Source organism: Chiroxiphia lanceolata, chromosome 24, assembly GCF_009829145.1.
Source record: "Chiroxiphia lanceolata isolate bChiLan1 chromosome 24, bChiLan1.pri, whole genome shotgun sequence".
Lineage (NCBI taxonomy): Eukaryota > Metazoa > Chordata > Aves > Passeriformes > Pipridae > Chiroxiphia > Chiroxiphia lanceolata.
The window spans coordinates 6,322,557-6,346,520 of NC_045660.1; the positions used below are offsets into that span (position 1 = coordinate 6,322,557).

At 56.7% G+C, this 23,964-nt stretch overlaps 1 protein-coding gene across 1 annotated transcript; it reads left to right on the forward strand.

Annotated features, from left to right (window-relative positions):
* Positions 1–600: 600 nt before the first annotated feature.
* On the forward strand, positions 601–23,964 carry LOC116797974 (protein argonaute-1). The gene is made up of 19 exons (XM_032710009.1): positions 601–697; positions 8,044–8,227; positions 8,959–9,079; positions 9,209–9,390; positions 9,624–9,760; positions 9,861–9,995; positions 10,263–10,350; positions 11,451–11,598; positions 11,711–11,830; positions 12,602–12,724; positions 13,150–13,283; positions 14,486–14,670; positions 14,824–14,983; positions 15,244–15,334; positions 16,917–17,111; positions 17,227–17,361; positions 18,212–18,313; positions 19,117–19,316; positions 19,746–23,964. The coding sequence occupies exons 1-19, from the start codon at positions 673–675 to the stop codon at positions 19,852–19,854; spliced, it is 2,574 nt and encodes an 857-aa protein (XP_032565900.1). The 5' UTR covers positions 601–672; the 3' UTR covers positions 19,855–23,964.

Sequence of the window (23,964 nt, forward strand, 5' to 3'; positions counted from 1 at the left end):
GAGGTGGGAATACTTTGACAGTCTGAATCCCTGCGGCTTTTCCCCTTTCCCCTGGAACAGCCCAGCCAGGATCGCACCCTGGGCTCCTGGGGTTTCTGACTGTTACCAAAGCCACGGCACAGGGGCGAGGTTTGCGCTCGCTGGGGAGGCCGAGTCTGGTAAGTGTGGTGGGAAAAGGGATGGAAAAGGGATGGAAAAGGGATGGAAAAGGGATGCCCTGCCCTTGGAGCAGGGCCACGGGGGATCCCTGCCCGGGGAGGCCCAGGGCACCTCAGGAGCGACCCAACAGCTGCCGAACAGAAAAACTGCTTCCCACCGCTCCCCCCTCGGCCCGGCCTGGCACAAAATGAGTCAAAAAGAAAAAAAAACAAAAACAAAAACAAAAAAAAAACCACAAAACCCCCACGAAACAAACATCTGCGGCAGCGGTGTGTCCCCCCCGCTGTGTCCCCGCCGGGGCCTCCCCCTGCCCCGCCCGCTCCCCCCTCCCGCTGCCCAAGATGGCGGCGGGGCCGGCGGGCGCCGCCTTTGTTGCGCGCGGGGCCGGGCGGCGGCGGCGCGTGCGCGCGGCGCGAGGGGCGTGAGGCGGCTGCGGCACCGGCCCCGGCCCTGCCCGGCCCCGGCACGGCCCTGCCCCGGCCCCCGGCTCGGAGCGCCGCCCGCGTGGATGGGATGGAAGCGGGACCCTCGGGAGCAGGTACCGCCGGGGGATCGGGGCGCTGCGCACCGCGGGGGCGGCGGCGGCCGCCAGGGATGGGGCCGGTGGGACCGGGGGCGGGCGTGCGGCGGGGACGGCGGCGGGGAGCCGGGGACGTGCGGGGAGCGATGCCGGGGACCATCGGGGTCGCGGGGGGCGATGCCGGGGGTCAGGGGGTGCCGGGGGACGCGGCGGGGTCTGAGCAGCGGCGGGGCGGGGGGGCTGTGCCGGGGCCGGGGGCGCCGGGCGGGCGCGTCCCCCCGGGTGCCCCGGGAGCGGCGGGGGCGGGCGGGGGGCGACGGAGGGGTCCGTGCCAGCAGAGCACCCGCAGCAGGGAGGACAGGTCCGGGGGGCACGTCCGGCCGCAGGGTCCCCGGGGCGCGGGGCGAGCCCTGCGCAAGGGGCCTGTTCTGTACAAAGCAGCAGCAGCATCCTTCCAGCTCCCATTCCATGTCCCCAGCTCGCCATCCATCCCCCCAGCTCCCATTCCTTGCCCTCAGCTCCCATTCCATGTCCCCACCTCCCATTTCATGCCCCCACCTCCCATTCCATCCACTGAGCTCCCATTCCATTCCCCTAGCTGCCATTCCATCTCCCCAGTTCCCATCCCATCCCTCCCACCCCATCTATCCCCCAGCACTCCATCCATCCTCCAGGACCCCATCTATCCTCTGCAACCTCCTATCCGTCCCCCAGCTCCCCATCCATCCCTCCAGCTCCCTGTCCGTCCCCCAGCTCCCCGTTTCCCCGGTTTCAGGGCGCAGGGACAGGCTGGAGCTGGCGGCAGGCCGGCGATGCCGTGGCAGCACGAAGCATCTCCTCTCCCGCTGCCGGGGCCTGTGCGGTGCTGAGCTCCAGAGCCACCCCTGTGTCCCCCACCCCAGCCCCACATGCCAGCTGGGCACGGCAGCACTGGTGGTGTTCTTGGTCCAGGCCCCAAAACTCTGCCGTCATCGGTGGCCACTCGCTCGTGCCCGGCGTGAGCGTTGCGAACTTGTGCTGCTCTGAGTCACGGAAGATTTTGGTGCCTAAAATAAGGCAGGAGGGATGAGGTGATGGAGACCGGGAGCTGCTGCCGTGCTGAGGGATGGGGCAATGGGGACAGTGGTCGCTGCCCAGGTGCCGCTCTCATGCTGGTGGGTTTGGCACCCACGGTAACGCGTTGGCCCGGTGAGATGTTGACACAAACCTGCTGCATGTTTGTAATCAAACTTTGGTCCTTTCTTACAATATTTACTTTAAGTCTGGCACAGAGATCTCCCCTTGTCTGTGTTACCTTCTGGCTGCTGGTGCTTTGTGTTTGGGGCTGATTTATGGCCTCTGGAAGCTGTGATTTGGCGGCACCGCGGGCTTTGCCGGCGCCTCGGGGCGATAGCAGCACTGCCGCTTCGGAGCCATGCAGATAACGCTGCCAGGCACCTGCAGCCTCCTACCCCAGCCCGAACTGATGCTCTTAAACTGTTTTAAAACAATATCTCGGATGGAATGGGGTCACACTTGGGGGACAGGTTTGGGTTTCGATCCCTGTGGCCATGAGGGCTGCACTGGGAGCAGGGCTCCGATGCTGCGCCCTTGGGAGTTTTCCCTTCCCTACCCAAGTCTGGATGAAGGATGTCTGCTCCCACCTGTGTCACCCCATGTGCAGGGGACACACGAACCCCATGTCACCGGAACCACTGTGGATCCTGCTGTGCCGTGACACCCCTTTGCCTGTGACAGCCCCTGGGTGTGGGCTGAGCCTCACATACAAGCTCTGACAGTGCTGTGGCCTGTCAGGGCAATAAAGCAGAAACTGGCGTGTGCCTGGATGTGCCCAACATGGAGATACCTGGAAAGGGAAACCTGGGACATCTGACCCGCAGGCACGGCTCAGGGAGGCACACAGAAATGATGGTTTTAAAAACTAAACTTATTTTCCCCCAACTTTCAGTTTTCTTGATCCCTCCCAAACTTCCTAAAGGCTGTTAATCTCAACCGTTGTCTTCCTGTGCTGAACCCTGCAAAAACCCCAAAGCTGCTCCGTCTGTTGGGGCTCTTTATCTTCAGGAAACACGAAATCGCGTGTGCCTGGTTCTGGGAAGGGATTAGGCCGAGAAACAAAGCCAAGAGAAGCACCTTGCCTGGAGACAAGGCACGTATGGTTTATCTCTAAACACTCTCTGCAGCCTGTCCCTAAACCCCGGGAAGAACAAAACACAGGCAAGTTATTAAGATGGCAGACACGGGCAGGAAGGCAAATCAGGCAGAGGAGCTGTTCCTTGGGCCAGGTGATCCTCCGGGGCTGCGGGCGGGTTCAGCCTCTGTGCCGGGAGCCGGTGGCTCTGTGGGGCGGTTCTGTGGGGCAGCTCTGTGGGGTGTTTCTGTGGGGTGGCTCTGTGGGGCAGCTCTGTGGGGCGGTTCTGTGGGGTGGCTCTGTGGGGTGGCTCTGTGGGGCGGCTCTGTGGGGCGGCTCTGTGGGGTGGCTCTGTGGGGCGGCTCTGTGGGGCGGCTCTGTGGGGCGGCTCTGTGGGGCGGTTCTGTGGGGTGGCTCTGTGGGGCAGCTCTGTGGGGCGGTTCTGTGGGGTGGCTCTGTGGGGTGGCTCTGTGGGGTGGCTCTGTGGGGTGGTTCTGTGGGGTGGCTCTGTGGGGCGGCTCTGTGGGGCGGCTCTGTGGGGCGGTTCTGTGGGGTGGCTCTGTGGGGCGGCTCTGTGGGGCCGCGGTGCGGCGCGGAGAGGAGCCGGCGCCGCCTTTGTCCTGTCCCTCCGGCACTGGGGGCCGCCTTTGTCTGCGGCTCCTGGCTCTGCGTGTCCCTGGCTGCTGCCTGGCCAGTGTGGGAGCGGTGGGAGACCCCGCGGGGCTGGCAGGAGATGTCAGTCCCTGCCTGGTCCAGGCGCTGTTAGGGAGGACCCCGGGCTCGTGGATCGGGGTCACACAGCCTGGATGTGCCGCCCGGTGTGCTCGGCAGGGGTGGTGGCACTTGCTGTGCCAGCTTCTCACACACCATGGAGAGGTGGAAAAGAGGGATGTGAGGCTGCTGGACAGTCAGGGCTGGCTTGGCAGGACCTTCATGTGTTGGCTCGTGGCACTGCGGGTCGAGATGTGTCCACACTGCTGGCATCACCACACCCACTGGCATCACCACACCATTGGCATCACCACACCCGCTGGCATCACCACACCATTGGCATCACCACACCATTGGCATCACCACACCCACTGGCATCACCACACCGCTGGCATCACCACACCCGCTGGCATCACCACACCATTGGCATCACCACACCATTGGCATCACCACACCATTGGCATCACCACACCCACTGGCATCACCACACCCGCTGGCATCACCACACCATTGGCATCACCACACCCACTGGCATCAGCACACCCACTGGCATCACCACACCCGCTGGCATCACCACACCGCTGGCATCACCACACCTGCTGGCATCACCACACCACTGGCATCACCACACCATTGGCATCACCACACCATTGGCATCACCACACCATTGGCATCACCACACCGCTGGCATCACCACACCACTCTCTGGAGCCAGCACAACCGGAGTGCAGCCCCTGCGTGTGGTGCGATGGAGCTGGTGGTGCTCCTGCTCTGCTCCTCGTACTCTGTCACAGCATCCACAGCTTTGCTCTGACCTGGCCTGGGCTGTGGCACTGTGCTTGCAGGGTGTGGGGCCACAGGGACACCCACCTTGGCCAGGCAGGTTTATAACTTGTACTTTGGGGTTTGTCATCCATGATTTCCAGGCGGGAGGCTGAGGTTTGACCTGGCACAACGATGCCCTTTGCAGCACTTGATTTGAGGCTACAAAGAACTCAGCTGCTTTCAGAAATCAGTACCACAGTAAAATTGAGGAAAGCTTGTTTTGGCTCATATTTTGGGCGCAGCCACCTGGACATGGGGCAGGAGCAGCACTTGGGCAGCTCGGTTTTGCCCTCAGGAGCTGGTGCACACACGGGTTTGATGCTGCAGCTGGAGCCCCTGCCCTGTGTCAGAGCCTCTGCCCTACCTGGGCATCACCTGCTGGAACTCGGTTTGGTACCGAACTCAAAAGCACCCACAGCTGCGTGATCCTGGGGTGCATGATCCTGCTGCTCACAGGGGACTCAGGAAGGAGCAGGCAGCGATGTCTGGGCTGGCAGAGCTGAGATGGGGCTTTTTGAAGTCTGGGATGCATAGGATGGCATCGGTCACTGCTTAGAGCTGGGGGTTTTGAAGGTGTCGAGCCTGGAGATTTGGATTGCCAATTGCTCACCCCACCAGCAGCGGCCTTTCCCGCTGGTGCTGCCCCTTGCTTTGCCCCCCGATAGGTGTTTCAATTCTGGATGCTTTCTGGGGTGGTTTAAGGTGGGAGATGGCTCAGGGTGAGGTCGGGCCACGCCGCATGTCTGGCGGTGTTTGTGGTGCCGCGGCCCCGTTTGCTCCTCTCCGGTTCCCGGTTCCCGGCTGTATTTCGGCGGGGTGTGTGCGGGGAGGGGGCCGGCTCGGACCCGCCGCCGCCGCAATAAAACTCCCTTTTGTCTGGGCGCCGTTCCCGCGGCCCCTCGGCTGAATGCGGCGCTGGAGAGGATTTCAATGACATGGTAATTTCATGCCGTCCCACCGGCGGCTTCGCCCGGCGCAGGCAGCTGTTGGGTAGTGGGTCGTGTTCCCCAGCTGTTACAATAAATAACAGAAACAAAGCGTTTCCCAGCGCTAATTACCCCAAACTTGCTTTCACCTCGCAGCGCTGCCCTCGCCGCCGTCTCTGCCCGCGGTACCCGGCGATGCTCCCGCCGCCGGCGCGTCCCCAGGGCACGGCTTTGTGTGCGAAAGTCTGTGGTTCCTCCCGGGCCGCGGAATTCCTAATGGCAGCGGATTTCATCCCGCTCACTGGCCGCATTGTGCTGCAGGAACAACACTCGCCCTGCAGCCCCCGGCCCCGGCGACCACATTTACATGACAAAGTGGGAGCCTGTGCAGCTTTGCCATGGAGAGTCGAGGTATGCAGGAGCCCCCCACTCCCCGTGTGCAGGAGCCCCCCCACGTACAGGAGCCCTCCTGTTTCCACACACTTTGGGTCACTTTTCAACGAGGCTTCTTCTCGCTGGCCCCTTTGCTGCTGCTCCGAGCTGCTGCCAGGGCTGTAGACACCAGGTGCCCCAGGATGCCACGTGGAGCTGCCCAGGATTCCCTGGCACAGCATCCTCCAAGCCAGGCAGAGGGCAGCTTTCAGGAGGATTTGCACCAAGGCAAATCATGGAGGGACCCTAAGCACCCTGAGGCAGGAGTGTGGTGTGTGAAGGGATGAACCCAACCCGAGTGTTCACCAAAAGGCTTTAGGGTCCCTCTCACCTGGGCTGGAGCAGCCAAGGCTGGGTGAGAGCCTGGCTCACGTCCTGGAGGTGCTGCTGTGGCGGCTGTTTCCACTTGTCACATTCAAGGAACGTGTATTGTGGTCAAAAATAAAACCCTTTGAGTCAGCCCAAGGGTAAACTTGCCCATCCTCAATGCTTGTTGTGGTTGTGCCCTGCTCTTTGCAGAGCCCCAAACCAGCTTCAGCTCTTGTTGGGCACCCAAGTGGCACAGAGCAGCTGCCAAGCTGTGGCCACCCTGCGTCCCTTGCATGCATGGGGATGCCATGGGCACATGGAGATCTGGGCATATGGAGATGCTATCCTGCTCACACATGGCTGTTGGGGTCATCTTGGGGATGAGTTGATCCAGAGGAGGAAGAGCTGCAGATGCTGGCCATGATGTGGCTGCAGGGAAGGCAACAGAGAGCTGCTGTGGCCTGGCAGGTCCTGCACAGATGGGCTGTGTGGTTCCTCACTCAAAGTCAGGGACCAGAGGCTCCCGCAGCGCTGGCAAACACCTCTTTGATTGCAAACCATGATTTAAAAATGCATCAGCTCACAGGCAGGGAGCTGGCCACTGCCAAGAAATGTTAGTCATGTGGAGACATGACTTACACCGGGAGCAACTCCTCTGAAAGTCAGTTCCTTAAAACAAGCTGCCCCCAGGGCCAAGTGCAGCTGTTTGTCTGGGGGGTCTGGCAGTCACCCTGTCCTGGGCCAGCTGCAGGTACCTGCAGGGTCCAAGCCCTGCCCTCGGGGATCCCCACCTTCCTCCAGGTCCCATGCTACCTTGCCCAAGGAGGTACTGGGGCCAGGTTAGCCCCAGGCTCAAGGCAGATTTTGGAGCTTCTGCTGCAGGGATGCTCACCAGAGTTGTCCCATCCCCTTGGTGTCCGGCATTTCATCGGCAGGAAAAGTCTTGCAGAGGTTGGGTGCAAAAGTGAAAAACAAATTTGAAGCTTAGTTTGCTGCTCTTCTGTTTTTCTGCTCCTGGTATTTTTAGTCTGGAATTGAAATTTGTATTTAAAAAGAAAGTGGATGGGAGAAAGGGGTGCTAAAAGCACCATGTGTTCAGGAGGCTGAATTGGAGCCAGGACGCTGTCTGGGGCTGGCAAGGACAGTTGGCTGTGCAGATGGAGCACAGTGAATACCCCCACACCCACTCCCCACACTGGCCCAGCTGGCCCAGACCTCACAGGGCTTGAGAAACACATAGAACGTGCAAACTGGGATAGGTGGAGAAGGGCAAAGTGGGAATGGGGCAGGAAGGACAAGGCTCACCTCGGAGAGCAGTGGAATAATTCCTTGGCAGTGTTTTAAATACCTTTGAGTCTGAGGGTGCTGTTGGCTTAGAAACACCACTCCATCCTGTGGCCATGCACTGGTACCATCCCATGTCTCCAGAGCCTTGTTAGTGAGTCTGTATAATGGGAATTGTGGAAAAACTGGTGTCTCCCTCTTTATAGGTCCACACACTACTTGAAGTGGGGATTTAGGATTGGTTTGGGTTTGGGTTTTTTTTCGTAACCCAGCAGTTCAACATTGCTATAGTGCAGATGCAATAATGTGTTCCCTGTTTCTTTGACATCCTCCCTCTGGTAGCAAGTCGGAATTTGCTGGAGGGTGGAGGGGAAATGCTGTAGGTCTCTGCTGACAGAGTATCCAGGGAATTGCATCCCCTTGGAGAAGGGCAGACCTGCAACTCCATGCTGGTGGAGCCGGTGCTTCTCTCCCATCAGAGGAGGCAGTGCCGAGGGAGGCGGTGGGGCTGCTGTGACACTGCCCTTCCATGGCTTGGCTAGTGCTGGTGCTCCCCAGACAGTGCCCAGGGAAGCTGCTTCTTGTGCTGCTCTGAATTCTGCCACTGCCACCTCCTGCCAGGAGCAGGGGTAGTGGGGGACCTTCTGGCTTGGGATGCGGTGCTGGAGAGTGCTGTGGCTGTGCGTGGTCTGTCTGTCCGGGCACAGGGTTGCTCCCAGCCCTCCTGACTGAGCTCTCTCCCGCAGCTGCAGGCGCATACCTGCCCCCCTTGCAGCAGGTGTTCCAAGCGCCGCGGCGGCCCGGGATAGGAACCGTCGGGAAGCCCATCAAGCTCTTGGCCAACTACTTTGAAGTGGACATTCCCAAGATCGATGTGTATCATTATGAAGTGGATATCAAGCCCGACAAATGTCCACGCAGAGTCAACAGGTAAGGCAAGTATTAGAGGTTTTGGCACTTGTTCCCTGCTTCCAGTTTCCTTGTGGAGGCTCCATAAGTGCCTGTCTCTGTCTTTGCAATGGAAGCCATCAGGGTGATGTTGTGGCAAGGGTTACAGCAGTGGCAGGGGTCACGGTGCTGCCCAACACCCATGGGTGGCTGGAACCCCCAGCCACGTCTGTGCAGCAGCGTTGGTTCCTCCCCGGCAGCCTCAGTGGTCCGGAGCCTCAGCGCGGTCCCTGCTGCTCCAACGCAGCTGTGTTATTTTGGCAACAATCCCCCATTTAAAAATAGTGAGCCCGGACCTCAGGCCATCGTGTTCTTTACTTTCCTTTGTTTTCCGTTTTGATGTGCAGTTTGCTGCCTGTCCCCTCCTGCCCCCGCAGCCCGGGGAGCTCTGTGACCCGAAGGCAGGCGAGCAGATGCTGCACATGCCTTCGGCAGCGAGTCGCTCCCTCCCTGCGGCAGCTCCGGTGGCTGCGCCTTCCCCCGTGCCATGTACACTCCTTCTGCCAAAGCCTGTGTACCAGGCTGTGGGGCAAGGCACATGGCCATTTGTCCAGGGGCTTTCCTCCTCGGGGGGACTCGGCCCAGCTCTCAGGTGCCCTGGGGAGGGAGGTTGAGGGGCACTGGGCAGGTCACAGGAGGTGTCAGGGTATAAAGAAACTGGCAAAACAAACCTCTCCCTTCTCTGCCCCTGCCCCTCTTTCTTGCCTGCGTAGGGAAGTTGTGGAGTACATGGTGCAGCACTTCAAACCGCAGATCTTTGGCGACCGAAAACCAGTCTATGATGGGAAGAAGAACATCTACACTGTCACAGCCCTGCCCATTGGGAATGAGCGGGTAAGAGGGGTGGCAAGCCCCATGTGGGCAGTGTGACCTCCCTCCTTCCTGGGAAGGACCAGCGGAAAACAACCCCACCTTGTTCCTGCGGGGATGCCACGGTCACTGTCCCTTCCTTCCTGCACCCAGGTTGACTTTGAGGTGACGATCCCGGGGGAAGGCAAGGACAGGATATTTAAGGTCTCCATCAAATGGATGGCCATCGTGAGCTGGCGCATGCTGCACGAGGCCCTGGTCAGCGGGCAGATCCCCGTCCCGCTGGAGTCCGTCCAGGCGCTGGATGTTGCCATGAGGCACCTGGCTTCCATGAGGTACCTGTGCCAGGGAGGGAAGGGGGACGCTGCCCTTGCCAGGCTGTTGTGGCTGGCACTGGCCTTGACGGTTGCTGGGAGGAGGTGGCCGTGCCTGCCGCATCTCTGGGTGCTCCTGGAAAAGAAATAAAGTGGGTGGTGCAGCCGGTGGGGGGGAGCACTGGCTCGGGGGGCTGGGGGTGATGCCACAGGGCTGGTGTGCGCTGTGTGACGTGGTTTGCCCCCGTTCACAGGTACACTCCTGTCGGCCGCTCCTTCTTCTCCCCCCCCGAAGGCTACTACCACCCCCTGGGAGGGGGCAGGGAGGTCTGGTTCGGCTTCCACCAGTCAGTCCGGCCTGCCATGTGGAAGATGATGCTCAACATCGATGGTGACGTTATTTCTCATGCTGGGGAGCTGCAGCGGTGGGGCCGGGTGTGTTTGGGGAGGCTGAGGGGGGGCAGAGACACATCGTGGTGTCTGTTCCACAGTGTCGGCCACCGCCTTCTACAAGGCCCAGCCTGTCATCGAGTTCATGTGTGAGGTGCTGGACATCCGTAACATCGACGAGCAGCCCAAGCCCCTGACGGACTCGCAGAGAGTGCGTTTCACCAAGGAGATCAAAGGTAGAGTCCCCGGGGAACACTGGGACCTGTCCCCTGACAGCTGTTGTGGCTTGTGGCCCCCCCAGCCCCTGCAGCGAGGTGGGGGTACAAGGGTTGCACATTTTAAATGTCTCAGGGGGCACCATTGCCTCCCTCGTGCTCTTGTCGGGGTGTCTGCAAGTGGGGGATTAGCTAAGGAAGGTTTGGCAGTGCCTTGGGGGAATTGGGCAAAGGGGAATTGCTCCCACCTTCACCATGACGGTGCTGTGTCTCCCTGTCTCCCTTCAGGTCTGAAGGTGGAGGTGACCCACTGTGGGCAGATGAAGAGGAAATACCGCGTGTGTAACGTTACCCGGCGGCCGGCCAGCCACCAGACGTAAGGCGGGTGGGCAGTGCCCTTGGAAAAATCTGTACTGTTCTCCTCGTTAACAGCTGCTGGTGTCGTTAGGGAGAGCTGGACAGGGAGCTCCAGCCTTTGATGGCAGAAGGAGACGTGTGGGAGGCTCTGGAGGGCTGTGCCACACGCGGAGCAGGATGCAGGGAGGTGGGAGCACAGAGGATGCTGTGTCTGGCAGGCGGAGCACGGCGGCGGGCGGGAGCTGACGTGCCAGGAATTGTCCTAGTTTTTACCTCCGAGTTTGGTTTTCTTCTTTCTTAAAATAGCCTCTGCCAGAGCAGAGGCTTTGTCAGGGGATAACGTGAGTGTCTGCCTTGGAATTATTCGCGTGTGCCTGGGAGCAGGCTGGGCCTCGGCACCCCTCGGTGTCCGCTGTGCTCCAGCATCCCTGGGTCACAGCCCCAGAGCTTGGCAAGCACAGGAGGAATGTGGTGCCTCACCAGGGTGTTCAGCCTGGCTCTCCTGTCTAATTTTGGCTCCATAAAGAATATCAAGTCAATTCTGCATTTTCATGGAGCTCTTTATGGAGCTGGGAGCAGCTGGTGCTGGGTGAAACTGGGTATCATGCTCCAGCTGTGGGTGTTGGGGCACCACTCAGCCCTGCAGCCAGGAAGCTGGATTTTTTTTGTCTGTGTTTTTGAAGGGAAATGTCCCCTCCTGCCCCCCACACTCTGCCCACCCCAGGGCTGCTGCCCCATACTAGGAGAGGCCTGTCTGCCTGTCTCTGGAGCTTAGCTCAGCTCCCAGGGAGGGCACCGGGCACACAAGCCCTCCCAAGTGCCAGTGTGCTGTATTTCCATACCTGACTGTGGCATGTGTGGCACGTCCTGCAATAAACATTTGCCCTGATTAGCTGGATTAGTGAGGGAGAGCTTTATTTAGGGACCTCAGTCCCACACTGGGGTCAGAGTATTCCTGACTCCATTTCTGAAAATACACTGTTATGCCTTTTATTTTGTTGTCTGGCAGCTCAGGGTGGGAGCCTGGCAGCTCCCTCTTCCCAGGCACGGTACATAGTGCCTGAGGCCTGGAAGTGTCTGTTCTGAGTAGGTGCATCCCTCGTGTCCTGCCTCTGCCAGGTTCCCTCTGCAGCTGGAGAGCGGTCAGACTGTGGAGTGCACAGTGGCTCAGTACTTTAAGCAGAAATACAACCTGCAGCTGAAATACCCCCACCTGCCCTGTCTCCAGGTTGGCCAGGAGCAGAAACACACGTACCTGCCCTTGGAGGTGAGTGTTGGCACCTCTGGTTTGGGGCTGGCTGCAGGGCCCGAGTGCTGTGCTCAGCCGTGGTCCCTCATGTCTCACCTGTCCCCAACACGTGCTGTCCCCTCCCCTGCAGGTGTGTAACATCGTGGCCGGCCAGCGGTGCATCAAGAAGCTCACGGACAATCAAACATCAACCATGATAAAAGCAACAGCCAGGTCTGCCCCAGACAGGCAGGAGGAAATCAGTCGCCTGGTACGTGGCACGAGTCCCTGAGGGACGTGTTGGGGCTGCGGCTCCGAGGGCAGGTTACAGCACCGTGTCCGTGATGGACCTTGCCACGGTCCTGCTCCTCAGCTGCTCTGCACTGGGGAGCTGTGACCTGCTCAGAAGGTGCTGGTGGGGTTAATGGAGTGGGTTTATCCCCCTCTTCCCATTGAATCTCCAGTCAGAGGTGCCTGCATGTGTGTAATGGGCACTGGCACAGGGGAGCCCAGCTCAAAGTGACCATAGAAATGCACGTATGGCAAATTCAGGTCCTCGTGCTGATGGAACCTGACCCAAAGGGAGCTGGAACTAAAAACAGGGAAACAAATTAGAGAAATGCCCTCAGCTGTGGGTGTACATGGGGCTGTGCATGGTGGGGCTGCGGTACAGGAACTCTGTCTGTGCCTGGCTGCTGGTTAATGGGGCTGTTGTTCCCCAAACGGCTGTCCCTGGGCTTTCAAAGCCAGAGACATTTGATATTCCTTCTGGGACTCTTGATAAGTCTCTCCAGTCTGAACCCTTCTGTTGAAACCTTAAATCAGGAGCAGGCTCTGCTCTCAGTTGCATTGGTCAGTGTATTTCCAAATCAGGTCCCCATGGGTCAGTTTGGAGGACGGGGTCTGGGCCTTTGTGTTAACCCACTCACTCTCCCCTGACAGAGGACTTCCCACAAATGCCCACAGTTCACAGCCAGCTGCAACTGCCTGGGATGCAGCAGTTGGTCTCACTCCCTCCCATGGCCCTTCCTTCCCTCTGCAGATGAAGAACGCCAGCTACAACCTGGATCCATACATTCAGGAGTTTGGGATCAAGGTGAAGGATGACATGACAGAGGTGACGGGGCGGGTCCTGCCGGCGCCCATCCTGCAGTATGGAGGCCGGGTAAGCAAGGCTGCCCTGCCTGGGTTCAGCTGCATTGCAGGGGAGATGCTGTCACATCTGAAAATGCTGCTTCTCAACAAAATTTGTCTTACCTTCACATTTGTAGGATAGAGTTGGAATTTTTTATCAGGGTGCCTTCGGTTTGTGGTTTTTGGGTGTTTTGCAATATAACTGGTCTGGAAGTTGTAGCTGAGAGTCATTGGTGACAAAACCAAGAGGTGAAGGGGAGAGGGATGCTCAGGGTAGGGCAGGTCGGGTGAATTTGCCGTCACTGCTGGGGAGCTCAGGCTGTGGGTTGCCCATCACCAGCAGTGCCGGCAGTCGGCTCTGGTGCTGTGACAGGGAGCACAGCCTGGCCCGTGCGGGGCTCTGGGGCTGCGGGGCTGGGCAGGCTGCAGTGCTCTGACCCTCTGTTTGCCTTGCAGAACCGGGCCATTGCAACTCCCAACCAGGGCGTGTGGGACATGCGAGGGAAGCAGTTCTACAACGGCATTGAGATCAAAGTCTGGGCCATTGCCTGCTTTGCCCCGCAGAAGCAGTGTCGAGAGGAGGTGCTGAAGTAAGGAAAGGGGCAGCCCGTGTGGGTTGGGGGAGCTGGGAGGGCTGTGGCTCCTGTTGTGGCCACCCTGCTGCTCCCAGCCTGAGGCTTCATATCCAGCATCACCAGTGCTGGAGCTGCACAGAGCTCCACTGCTCGTGGTACCAGTCTGATCTGGGGCGTTCAGTTCCTGTTGCTGTTGGTTTATCCTGGCTGTTTGTCCTGGCTGCAAACAGTCCCTGAGCCATCCCAAAGCTGCCAGGTTAGAGTGAGCACCTGTGAGCTGCCTGTCAGGCTCTCCTCAATCTGCTCTTTGCATCAGGGAGCTGCAGTATCGTGAGCTGATACTGTCAGCACTAAAGCTGTATTGAACTCTTCTAGCTGAATCTCCTCAGAGAGAAGGGGTTGTGAGGGATATTTGATTTAGAGTTTCCTCGATAATCTGTCTGAAATAACGTAATTCATGTAGGAAGCATCTAAAGTTCCCATGGGTTATTATGGAGAAGTTTTGGGCTTTCTGAAAACCTTTGGCAGCTTAGAGAAACTGCTTCTGTAGTGAAGGGATGTAGAGCAGTGACAGTTTATTTGATTTAGGGAAATGGGCACTTTTGTGTTGGACTCTGATGGGGCCTCTGTTTCTCCTGACTGAGAGTGGATACATTAAGGCAAGCACTTTGTGTGCCTCTTCTGGGTGTTTGGCATGGTCAGTTTGGGTTTTGGAACAGCTCAGGTGTCCATGTCTGCAGTACCTGGGTGCAGGTGGGAGTGACACCATGCTCCTCCCATGCCCCTTTTGGGGCAGAGCTGAGAGCCCTGTGCTCCCTCTGGCTCTTACTGCATCAAATCCATCCTTGGCAATCCAAAAATCCAGAGTCTGGCTGAGCGCTTTGTGAGGCTGGCAACAGCTTTGCAATCACCTGGAAATTATCTGTCCCAGGCAGCAGGTCCATTCCCTGCTTCTCCAGCTTCCCATCAGAGCAGGGCTCTGTCATTTCAGGAGGAGTCAGTACATGGGTAAGAGGGCACAGAGAGGGGGCAGTTGAGCTCTAACACATGCTGGTCATGTGCAGTTGGTGGGTGCTGTAGAGCCATGGCAGGATGCTGGGATGGCCCTGTCTCTGTCCCATGGGCAGCCCTCGGCCGAGGGGCTCCGTGCTCGGTGCCGGGATGGCACAGCTGCCATCGGGAGGGCTCGGGGCTCACGGCTTCTCCTCCCGGCACAGGAACTTCACGGACCAGCTGCGCAAGATCTCCAAGGACGCCGGGATGCCCATCCAGGGCCAGCCCTGCTTCTGCAAGTACGCCCAGGGTGCAGACAGTGTGGAGCCCATGTTCAGACACCTCAAGAACACCTATTCGGGCCTTCAGCTCATCATCGTCATCCTGCCAGGGAAGACGCCGGTGTACGGTGCGTCTGGGGCGAGGAGAGAGAGGAGAAGGGCTTTGCTCTGGCTCAGCAGGGTTGGCTCCCATGGTGCTCTCTCTCCCCATTCCTGAGGGTGCTGCTGGAAGCAGTGTGGTGCTGGTTGCCCGTGTGCTCACCTGCTTCCTCTGCCTGCAGCTGAGGTGAAGCGTGTTGGGGACACTCTCCTGGGAATGGCCACGCAGTGTGTCCAGGTCAAGAACGTGGTGAAAACCTCCCCGCAGACCCTTTCCAACCTCTGCCTCAAGATCAACGTCAAGCTTGGCGGGATCAACAACATCCTTGTGCCTCACCAGCGGTTCGTACTGCCACTGCCTCTCACACTTTTGGGGCTGTTTCCAGGTCCCTGGCGGTGCTGCCTGCCTGGCTTTACGAGGGGGCCTGCATAAAGCAGCTCTTTCAAATGCGGGTTTGCAGCCTGTCTCGTCTTGTTGATGTGCCCAGACGAGAGCTGGAGGTCAGGAGATGTCCTTGGTGTCATCTCTCGTCTCCGTTGGGCTGGCATCACCCTGAGATGGTCCTAAAGGCTGACTGTGGTATTTTTTCCTCTCCCACCAGCTCTGCTGTCTTTCAGCAGCCAGTGATCTTCCTTGGGGCCGATGTCACTCACCCACCGGCAGGAGATGGGAAGAAACCCTCCATAACGGCTGTAAGTTCCCAGTTTGGTGCCCAAAAGCCCTGCAGGGGTGCAGGAGCTGGAATGGGACTTGTGTCCTTGAGGGGGCTGTGTCACTGCTGTCCCCATGGTGACAGTTTTTGGGGTGGCCCTGTGCTCTGTCGGGTGTTTCATCCCATTCCTGGGGAGGTGGTTCCCTGATCCTCTTCTGCCTCTCGGCAGAGGAGCTGCAGTTTTGGGGAGATACAGGGAGAGCTGGCAGTTGCCACCAGATGGGGCTCGTGATGTGCAGGGAGCTCGGGGCTGCACCAAGTCATCCCAGAGCATCCTGGGCCAGCTGCAGCCCCGGAGGGACCTTCCCTTGGCAGGAGAGCTGGGATTTTGGAGATGGGGGAAACTGGAGTGACTGGGCTTCTGAGCCTTTTGGGAAGGAGGATTTGCTTTCTCCTCAAATGAATAATGAGCATCCAGGAGCAAAGTGCTGCTCAGTGCCAGTGGGACTGGGAGCAGCTCCTGTCCTCTCCCAGGCTGGGAGATGCTGCCCTCTGCTCTTTGGAGCACAGGAGAGTGTCAAGTTCTCTCAGAGTCTGTTTTAATTAAGCACGTCAGCATTTTCCTATTAAGTTCTTAACTTTCCAGGACTCACAGCTCAGGTTTTCCTTGGCATGCAAATGCATCTTTGGAAGAGTGTTTTTTCTTAATTAGAAGGGGTTGGGAAAGGCTTTGGGCTGTTTGCTGTAGGTGTGGGTGGGACAGAACAGTCTGTTTCCTGGCGGCGACACTTCCCCTCTGAAAACATCTTCTGTGGTTTGTGCAGGACCACTGGGGCTTTTTTTCTTACTTTTTATGAAAGCTTTTCTGAAGCTGCAGAGGAGGAGAAGGGTAGAGCCTTCAGAGGGACTTGACCTTGTCCTTGGTGTGTTGTTGATTAGGCAAGGGGGGTCCACGGCTGGAGGAACTATTTCTGTTGTGCCTTGGCTCCAGTGCAGCAGCCCCGACCCCAGAACTGTTTGTGAAGCAAAAGTGAAAGCGCTGGAGAAGGGCAGCAGGTTCACACTGCTGGGATGGGGGGGATATGTGGTGCTTCCCCCTTGCTCAGGGGGACATGGGTCACACAACAAAGTCACAGCAGCCAGGCATGTCCCCAAGGGTGGGCCAGCACCTGATTCACACTGCACCCCTGTCCCTGTGTCACAGCTGAGCCTGGCTGCTCTTGGCCTCTTGCTCTGACGTCTCTGAGGTGACTTGACCCACCGTGTCCTCGGGCAGCCCGTGGCTGTCTGGGGCAGCCCTGCTCCCCCTCACCACTGGGCAGAGCAGCAGCAGCCCCCACAGCCACGTCACTCAGTGGCACCAGCCAAAGTTGTCTCACTGGAAATTCCCGTAAATGTTGCAAAGGGCATGGTAGACTGTGACACCGGGATGTGGCCACGACCAGGGATGTCCCTTTTGGGTGCTTGTTGCTTGTACAGTATTTGCTGTCCCATCTGATCTGTGAGCTCAGGTGCTCTGCCCACGGCCAGCTGTGCATGTGGGAAGCCAGTGGAGGCTGAGAATGTCCCACATCCCCTCTGTCCTTGCCGGTGTAACACTGGGGCCTGGCCTGTCGCTGCAGGTCGTGGGCAGCATGGACGCCCACCCCAGCCGGTACTGTGCCACGGTGCGCGTGCAGCGCCCGCGCCAGGAAATCATCGAGGACCTGTCCTACATGGTGAGGGAGCTCCTCATCCAGTTCTACAAATCCACCCGCTTCAAACCCACCAGGATCATCTTCTACCGCGATGGTGTTCCCGAGGGGCAGCTCCCACAGGTGAGAACCCCTCAGATCCCTGTCGGGCAGCAGGGATGCACCAAGGGCTCCCCAAGGGTGCCAGGGACAGCTGGGTGCTGGTGTATCCCCACACTCTGTGCCCTTGTCTCTCCAGATCCTTCACTATGAGCTCCTGGCGATCCGAGACGCCTGCATCAAACTGGAAAAAGATTACCAGCCTGGCATCACCTACATCGTCGTCCAGAAGAGGCATCACACCCGTCTCTTCTGTGCAGACAAGAACGAGAGGGTGAGCACTGTGGGGTGGGAGGCAGCTGATTCATCCCTGTCTGATGGAAGAGCCAGCCCTGGCTTTGCCAAGGGGGAATCTCAACCCTGGCAGCGAGAGCTTGTTCTGAATGAAGCGTGCTGCTCGCCGGACTCCCGCAGCCACGTGGATTAGGCTGCCTCTAGAACCCCAGCCAGCTGTTTGCTGTTATTATGAGTTACTGGGTGCTGATGATCCTGGTGACTCTTGAAATAACCTCTGTCAGCTTGAAAACATCTGTTGTTTTGGTGATAGCTGGAGCTGCTGACGTGACAGGCTGAATAACCCCTTGCTCACAGCTTGTTTGTGTGTGCTCTGCAGCAGCGTTGATGCTGTCACTTTTCCTAGATGTCATCTGAATTTAGTGGGCAGATCGAGTCTAACCAGACTCTGCTCTGGTTAGAACAGCAAGATTTAATCCTGGGAACTGAGGACTGTTCTGATCAGGATGTAAAAGCCCCAGTATCTTGTGGCACAGACTCCAGCACACGTTCTGCAGAGAACCCTGGAGTTTGCTCACTTAAGCCTCATCTCTGCAGTAGGATGTGCCAGTGCCCAACCCTCACCCTGCTGTTGGCTCTGTCTCCATGTCATGCCTGGTGTTGCTGTCTGCAGAGAATGCCAGCAGGCCTGTTTACACAGGGAGCAGAGCAGGAGGAGCTGCCTCAGTCCCTCTGGAACCGACACTTGGGGAGTGGCTCTGCATGCTGCTCTCACAGACATGGGGACCCTGCGCTGGGGCCCTGGGGCAGCTGTGTTAGGAATGGTGCTCTGGGCACCTGGAAGTAACCCAGCTCTGCAGCACTTGGATCTCTCTTTCTATTCCCTGTAGATTGGGAAGAGCGGGAACATCCCAGCAGGAACAACAGTGGATACAAACATCACCCACCCCTTTGAGTTCGACTTCTACCTGTGCAGTCATGCAGGCATTCAGGTACTGTGCTGCAGCGATGGCTGTTGTGGTGCTGTAGGGTTTTTTGGCTGGTGTGGCAGACTGTGCTCTCATGCATCTGTCCCAGCCCTGTCCCAGCCTCCCTCTGGCATGGAGAGAGGGCAGTTGGATCCAAGCTGCCACTGCGGTGGTTTGGCGAGCAGGTGCCGGGCCCGCACTGCTGCTGCATTGTGTGGCACGTACTCCATTTCTCTCCTGGAGCCAAGGATCTCTCCTAAGAGATTTTCCTCCTTCAGAGCAGCCAATTCAGCAGCTTGTCAGCTGGTGTCTGAGCGTGCTGGGCTTGCCAGGCACCCGGTTGTCAGCAGGGACCTGCTGTCTGGCCGTGGGCGGCAGAGCTGGGCCAGCCGTCCCTGCCTGCTCTGCAGCTGCCTGGCTGCAGGCAGCCAAGATTAGTCAGAAACCAGGCTGGAAAAACTGCTCTCACTTAATCTGCAGCTGCTTCCACAAGGAAGGCTGCTTGGCCTCCCCTCCCCTGCGTGGACAGTGGGAGCTGGCTGGGGTCGGTGGGGATCCCGTGGGCTGTGCCGTGCCGGGAGCAGCGGCACACAGGGAACAGGCACCGGGCAGTGGCGTTAGTGCTGCTTTGCACCTCGGTGCCAAGGGCTTTCCTGCCTCACTGTTTGGGGCTCTCACATCAGGGAAGCACAGGCCTCTCTCCTGCCCAGGCTGTCTGAGAGATCGTTTGGATCAGGGCGGGAATCCTGAGGGTGTGAAGCAGCTGCCTGTGGCTGCCCATGTCCGGGTGCTGGCAGCACCTCTCACGCTGCCCCCCTCCTTCCCAGGGCACGAGCCGGCCCTCCCACTACTACGTGCTGTGGGATGACAACCGGTTCACGGCGGATGAGCTGCAGATCCTCACGTACCAGCTGTGCCACACCTACGTGCGCTGCACCCGCTCCGTGTCCATCCCAGCCCCGGCCTACTACGCCAGGCTGGTGGCATTCCGGGCCAGGTACCACCTCGTGGACAAGGAGCACGACAGGTGAGGGGCTCAGCCTGTGGCCCTGGGAGGGCACAGCCAGGTATGGGCAGGGGACAAGGGGCATGAAAGTGTCTGTGTCCGAGTGGTGCTGCAGCACAGCCTTTCTTGGGGGGAGACCTGCACATAGCTGTATCCTCTTAAGTCCCAGCACGGGGGCAGCAGGGGGTAGCGGAGGGTTAAATCCCATCCTGAGCTCATCGCAGCCAGCGGGAGCATCCCTGGGGTGTCTGAGCATTCCCAGCTGCCTCGAGGTGCTGCAGTCTCTGCACTCCAGGCACAGGCAGTGTCACATGCAGCATCTCCATGTGCTGCAGTGAGGTGCCTTCCTGTGCTGCCAGCACTCAGCTGACTCCCATCTCCAGGGGAGTTTCTCAGTGTTCCTGGGGGGAAAATATGAAATAATTATGCAGCGATTTCCTTGATTTTCAGTGGCGAGGGCAGCCATATATCTGGACAGAGCAACGGCAGAGACCCCCAGGCCTTGGCGAAGGCTGTGCAGGTTCATCAGGACACTTTACGTACCATGTACTTTGCTTGAAAGCCTAACTTTTGTTACCTCACTCAAGAAAGCTTTCAGATTTGTAGGAGCCATACAAAAAAGGAAGCATTGGGACACCTTGTGTTTTTTTTTTCCAATGAGAAATCACTGCAGGGCAGGCAGCGTCGACTCGAGGCAGGAGACCAGCACCACGGGACAGAACGATCCAACACCTGTGTCGGATTGGAAGAAAGAGACTGATGATGATGATGATGATGATGATGATGATGATTATTTTTTTAGTTTTTTCTGGCTTTGCAAAATTTTGACCTGACCAAACACATGAAGGCATTCAAGGGAAGGGATAAAACTCCCGGGAGGCGGAAGCAGGTTTTCATTTTTAAGATGCAATACTAGAGACTCCTGACTGTGAACTGGCGGCTTTGGTCCTCCGTTGCCCACCAGGCGCTGGTAGGTATTTTTTGTGGGGGTTGGGGGGAGGGGATTTTTAGAGCCTTAAAACAGAAGACTAGATTTATAAAACTAATATTTTAGATTATGAGATGCTTTAATGGGTTAAGGGGAAAAAAAAAAAAAAACCAACTAGTTTATAGGAGAATTCTAACACTAACAGTTCCCCGCCCCCGAGTAATTCCCCCCGGATAATGTAAGGCACCCTAGCACTTAGCTCAGAACTGAAAACTGTCTTCCTCGTGTTACAAGCTAGTCAGCTGCTGCCGCTCGAAGCAACAGTCACAGACTATTCCATGGGTGAGTGCCTTACTATGATGCTGCAAAATTTCCATGTTTTTAATCTTGTAAGGAAACTAGTAATCTTGTCTTGATGGTGGTCCATATTTCCATCGGAAGGAGTTAATTTCTATGGTCCTCAGTTGCAGTTTGTGTCAGATCACGACCTCACGGTGGTTAAACCCCATTGAAAGATGTGCACTTTCATACAGGACACGTTTAATGGCTGCTGACCCATTTTTGTTTCCAATGTACTACTTGTTATTTAAAACTGTTCTGACAAATGGGGGCATCTCCATCCCATGAGGAGAGAAAGCACTATCCATTTTTTCTTTCTTTTTTTTTTTTTTCTTCCCCCCCCCCCCGAATTTTTACGATGGGACACCGGGATTTTTTTACTAGACATTATTTTTATATGATACTGAGTCTGTTGCCAAAATCCACAAGTCATTAACATTCTCAGAGTTTACATCCCCGCACTTCCTGAGGCTGTGTGCTCATGCCAGAGCTTTCCAGCGTTTCCTGTCCGATGAGCGTTGCCGCCTGCAGCCCGTTCCGTGCCGGGTGCTCCGCAGTGCCCGTGGTCCCTGTGCATCCAGCATGTGTCTGCCCGGGCTGGCTGCTTTCCAACTACCACATCCCCCACCTCCAGCACCTCCCGGCTCACTCTCTCTGCTGCTCAGTTTTGCTGCTCTTCGTGTCATGGTATCACTGCTCTCATGCCCGGGGTTTTGATTCTGAAAGCACACCAGATCATTCCTTAGAATGATGAAATCCTTGTTGTTGTCGTGGGGGAAACTCCTGATTTGTGTGTGTAGCAGGAAAACAGCCTTTTTCCCCTCAGGAACCTGGTCACTGCTTTTCAGGCCCGTTTTGCTGCGCAGCGACCGCACGCACGGCGGCGGGGCCGTGGGGGCAGCTCAGTACCGATATCATCCGGGCAGATTATCTGGGGGTTTTGAGATGAAAGTGCTCCCAGCGCCTCCTTCAAGGGACGAACGAGGCGCACGCTCTGCGGGGGGAAGAGCTCTGGTCTCATTTTCCTGCCCGACGCGTGTCCCCGGCAGCCCCGCGCGAGCGCTGCCCCGGCCCGCGCGCGGACAGGAGCACATCCACACCTCTTTGGTTTGTACGTTCTGACGCGGAAACTTGCCTTGCCTTCACGAGAAACACACCGGTCATGTTGGCCTATTGAGCTGTCCTAACCCCGGGAATTCACTCTTCCCGTTTTCTTTTGGGGCAACGTGTTTGTGAACAGTGAAGACATCACTATGCTATGCAAACTAAGTGCTGAGCCCACTGATGTCACGTTTGGTGAAGATCCTACGTTTAGCACAGTCCTATTTTTCCTCAAGACCACAGTGTTTGGTTCATATTCTCCTTTGCACCTTGTGTCAACCTCCACTGCTGTATATCCTCAAGGTGACGAGGAGGAGACCAGGAACTATCCGTGGTCAGTAGGTAGGGAACTCTTAGGAAGGCTTTTAGAGCGTAGGGAACGCATCAACACTAAGTGTCAACATGAGAAGCCTACATTCCTCTACACAAGTGCCTGCATAGTGACACCAATCAGCACCTCCATCTCATCCTCCGAACTCTGGCTTGTGTTCATTGAAAGCAAAACGATCTCAGAGGGGCTGCTCCCGCTCACCTGGTGGTAGAAAGCTTCTCATTAAGAATAAAATCGGGGTCAAGGTCAAGGTTCTCTCTGCAAATCAGTTTGTTCACCAGCATTACACCGGAACGCGCCTGGCTGCTGCTCTGCAGCGAGGGGCAAAGGGATTTTGGTTCCTCGTTTTTATTTTAGTGTTTTAGTTGGGTCTAGAATTCTGAAATGTCTTTTAGTAGCTGTGGCATAGCACGTGCCATTTTTAACCATTTGAAAAGAGATAGTGTGGGTATTTACAGAAACAGCTTGTTGCTCTGTAACAATTTTTTTTAACCTTGAGACTTGAAATGTAAAATGGACCTTTAAGATTTGCACTCATTTGTAAGGTGGCTGTTCATAGAAAACTATGAATGAAGACTTGCTGATGTAGCACCTACTTTTAACAGCAATTTTAACTACACAAAAGCTTCACAGCTTCTGAAACTCTCAGCTGTTGACTTGCAGATCGTGTTCTGCCCTTATTTCACCCTCTGCGTTGGGTTTTCATGGTTTTGGATAAATAAAATAAGCCAAACTCAGTAGCTGCTGTGCCCTTTAAACCCAGTTTCCACTTTGAAGAACTTTAGAGAGGTTGGAGTGACCCGCATGTTTTCTATTCCGGACTATGCACCGTGCCCTCTCCGCGCTCCGGCACCGGCATTTCCCCCTTCTCTTGTCCGAGATGCAAACGAGTAGCTGCATGTGGAGGTGTGTTTTGCTGCCGTAGGCGATAGGTGTTACCCAGGTACATGCCAGGACTGTAGTTAGCCACAACCCCCACACGGACATCCCGATGGGCTCCGAGCCTCCGCCTTCTCCGTGCGCACGAGCTCGTCTGCGACTGGAAGCGTCGCCGGGTGCATGCAGTTCATGTGGGAAGAGGAGTGGCTTTCATTTACCTGTTGAATGCTGTTGTTCCCCTTATCTCATATCTGGACAGAACGGGGTGGGAGGTCTGCTCTGCCCTCTCCCCGCAGCTCCAGGGCGGTCGGGGTGTTCTGGGACCGCACGTGTCCGACCCGATGTCTCAGTGTCACCCAGCGTTGCCTCGCGGAAGGTTTTCTGCTTGGAAAATCAGTGTGAAATAAAAAGAATGTGATTGTTTCAGGAAGGGAAGCCAGACAGCAGGAGAGCAATAAACAAGTGAAATTCATATCTTGCCTGAGTGATTTGCACTTCAATAGTTGTGAAAGAAAATTTCCAGGACTCCAGTGCTTTTGTGTTCGATTTCCAGCCCCTTTCGTACCTCCTTTCTACGAGCAAGTGTGGGACTGTACATAGGGTGTTTACAGGATGCTCCCTTTGGGTTGTTACTTTTCTTGTGGGTTTTTTTTGCTCTAGCTTGAACTCTGTATGGTCCATTTGTTAAATAGCCGTGAACAGCTGATGTACAGTACTTACTAAACAAGCAGCAGCACAAAACTTATTTTATTAAGAAAATATGGCTTATATTTTAAAGGTTGAATATCAATTTTTTTTTGTATGTGTGGAATTAAGACTGGTAAAGAGTAACAAAATCCTTGGATTAGGCCAAAAGAAAATACTGTAAGATCATAACCACCTCTTTATTAAAGAAAGCAGTATGATTAAAGAGCTCCAGAACACTGTATTTATATTGGATTTGATTTAATTGCCTTTGTGGATTTTATTTTTTTTTTTGCCTTGGTCCTGATTTTTGCTTGCAACTTCGACTTTGCAGTCCCAAGTGTCTGTTACCTGTAACTGTTGGCAGAAGACCTAAATAAAAGCAATGTGAATATGTCGGGGTGACA

Excerpts from the sequence above, each read along its gene's own strand:
- LOC116797974 (XM_032710009.1), top strand. The coding sequence starts at position 673 with ATGGAAGCGGGACCCTCGGGAGCAG. Across the intron at positions 11,599-11,710 it reads ACACGTACCTGCCCTTGGAG|GTGTGTAACATCGTGGCCGG; the intron begins GTGAGTGTTGGC and ends CCTCCCCTGCAG. Across the intron at positions 17,112-17,226 it reads CCGAGGGGCAGCTCCCACAG|ATCCTTCACTATGAGCTCCT; the intron begins GTGAGAACCCCT and ends TTGTCTCTCCAG.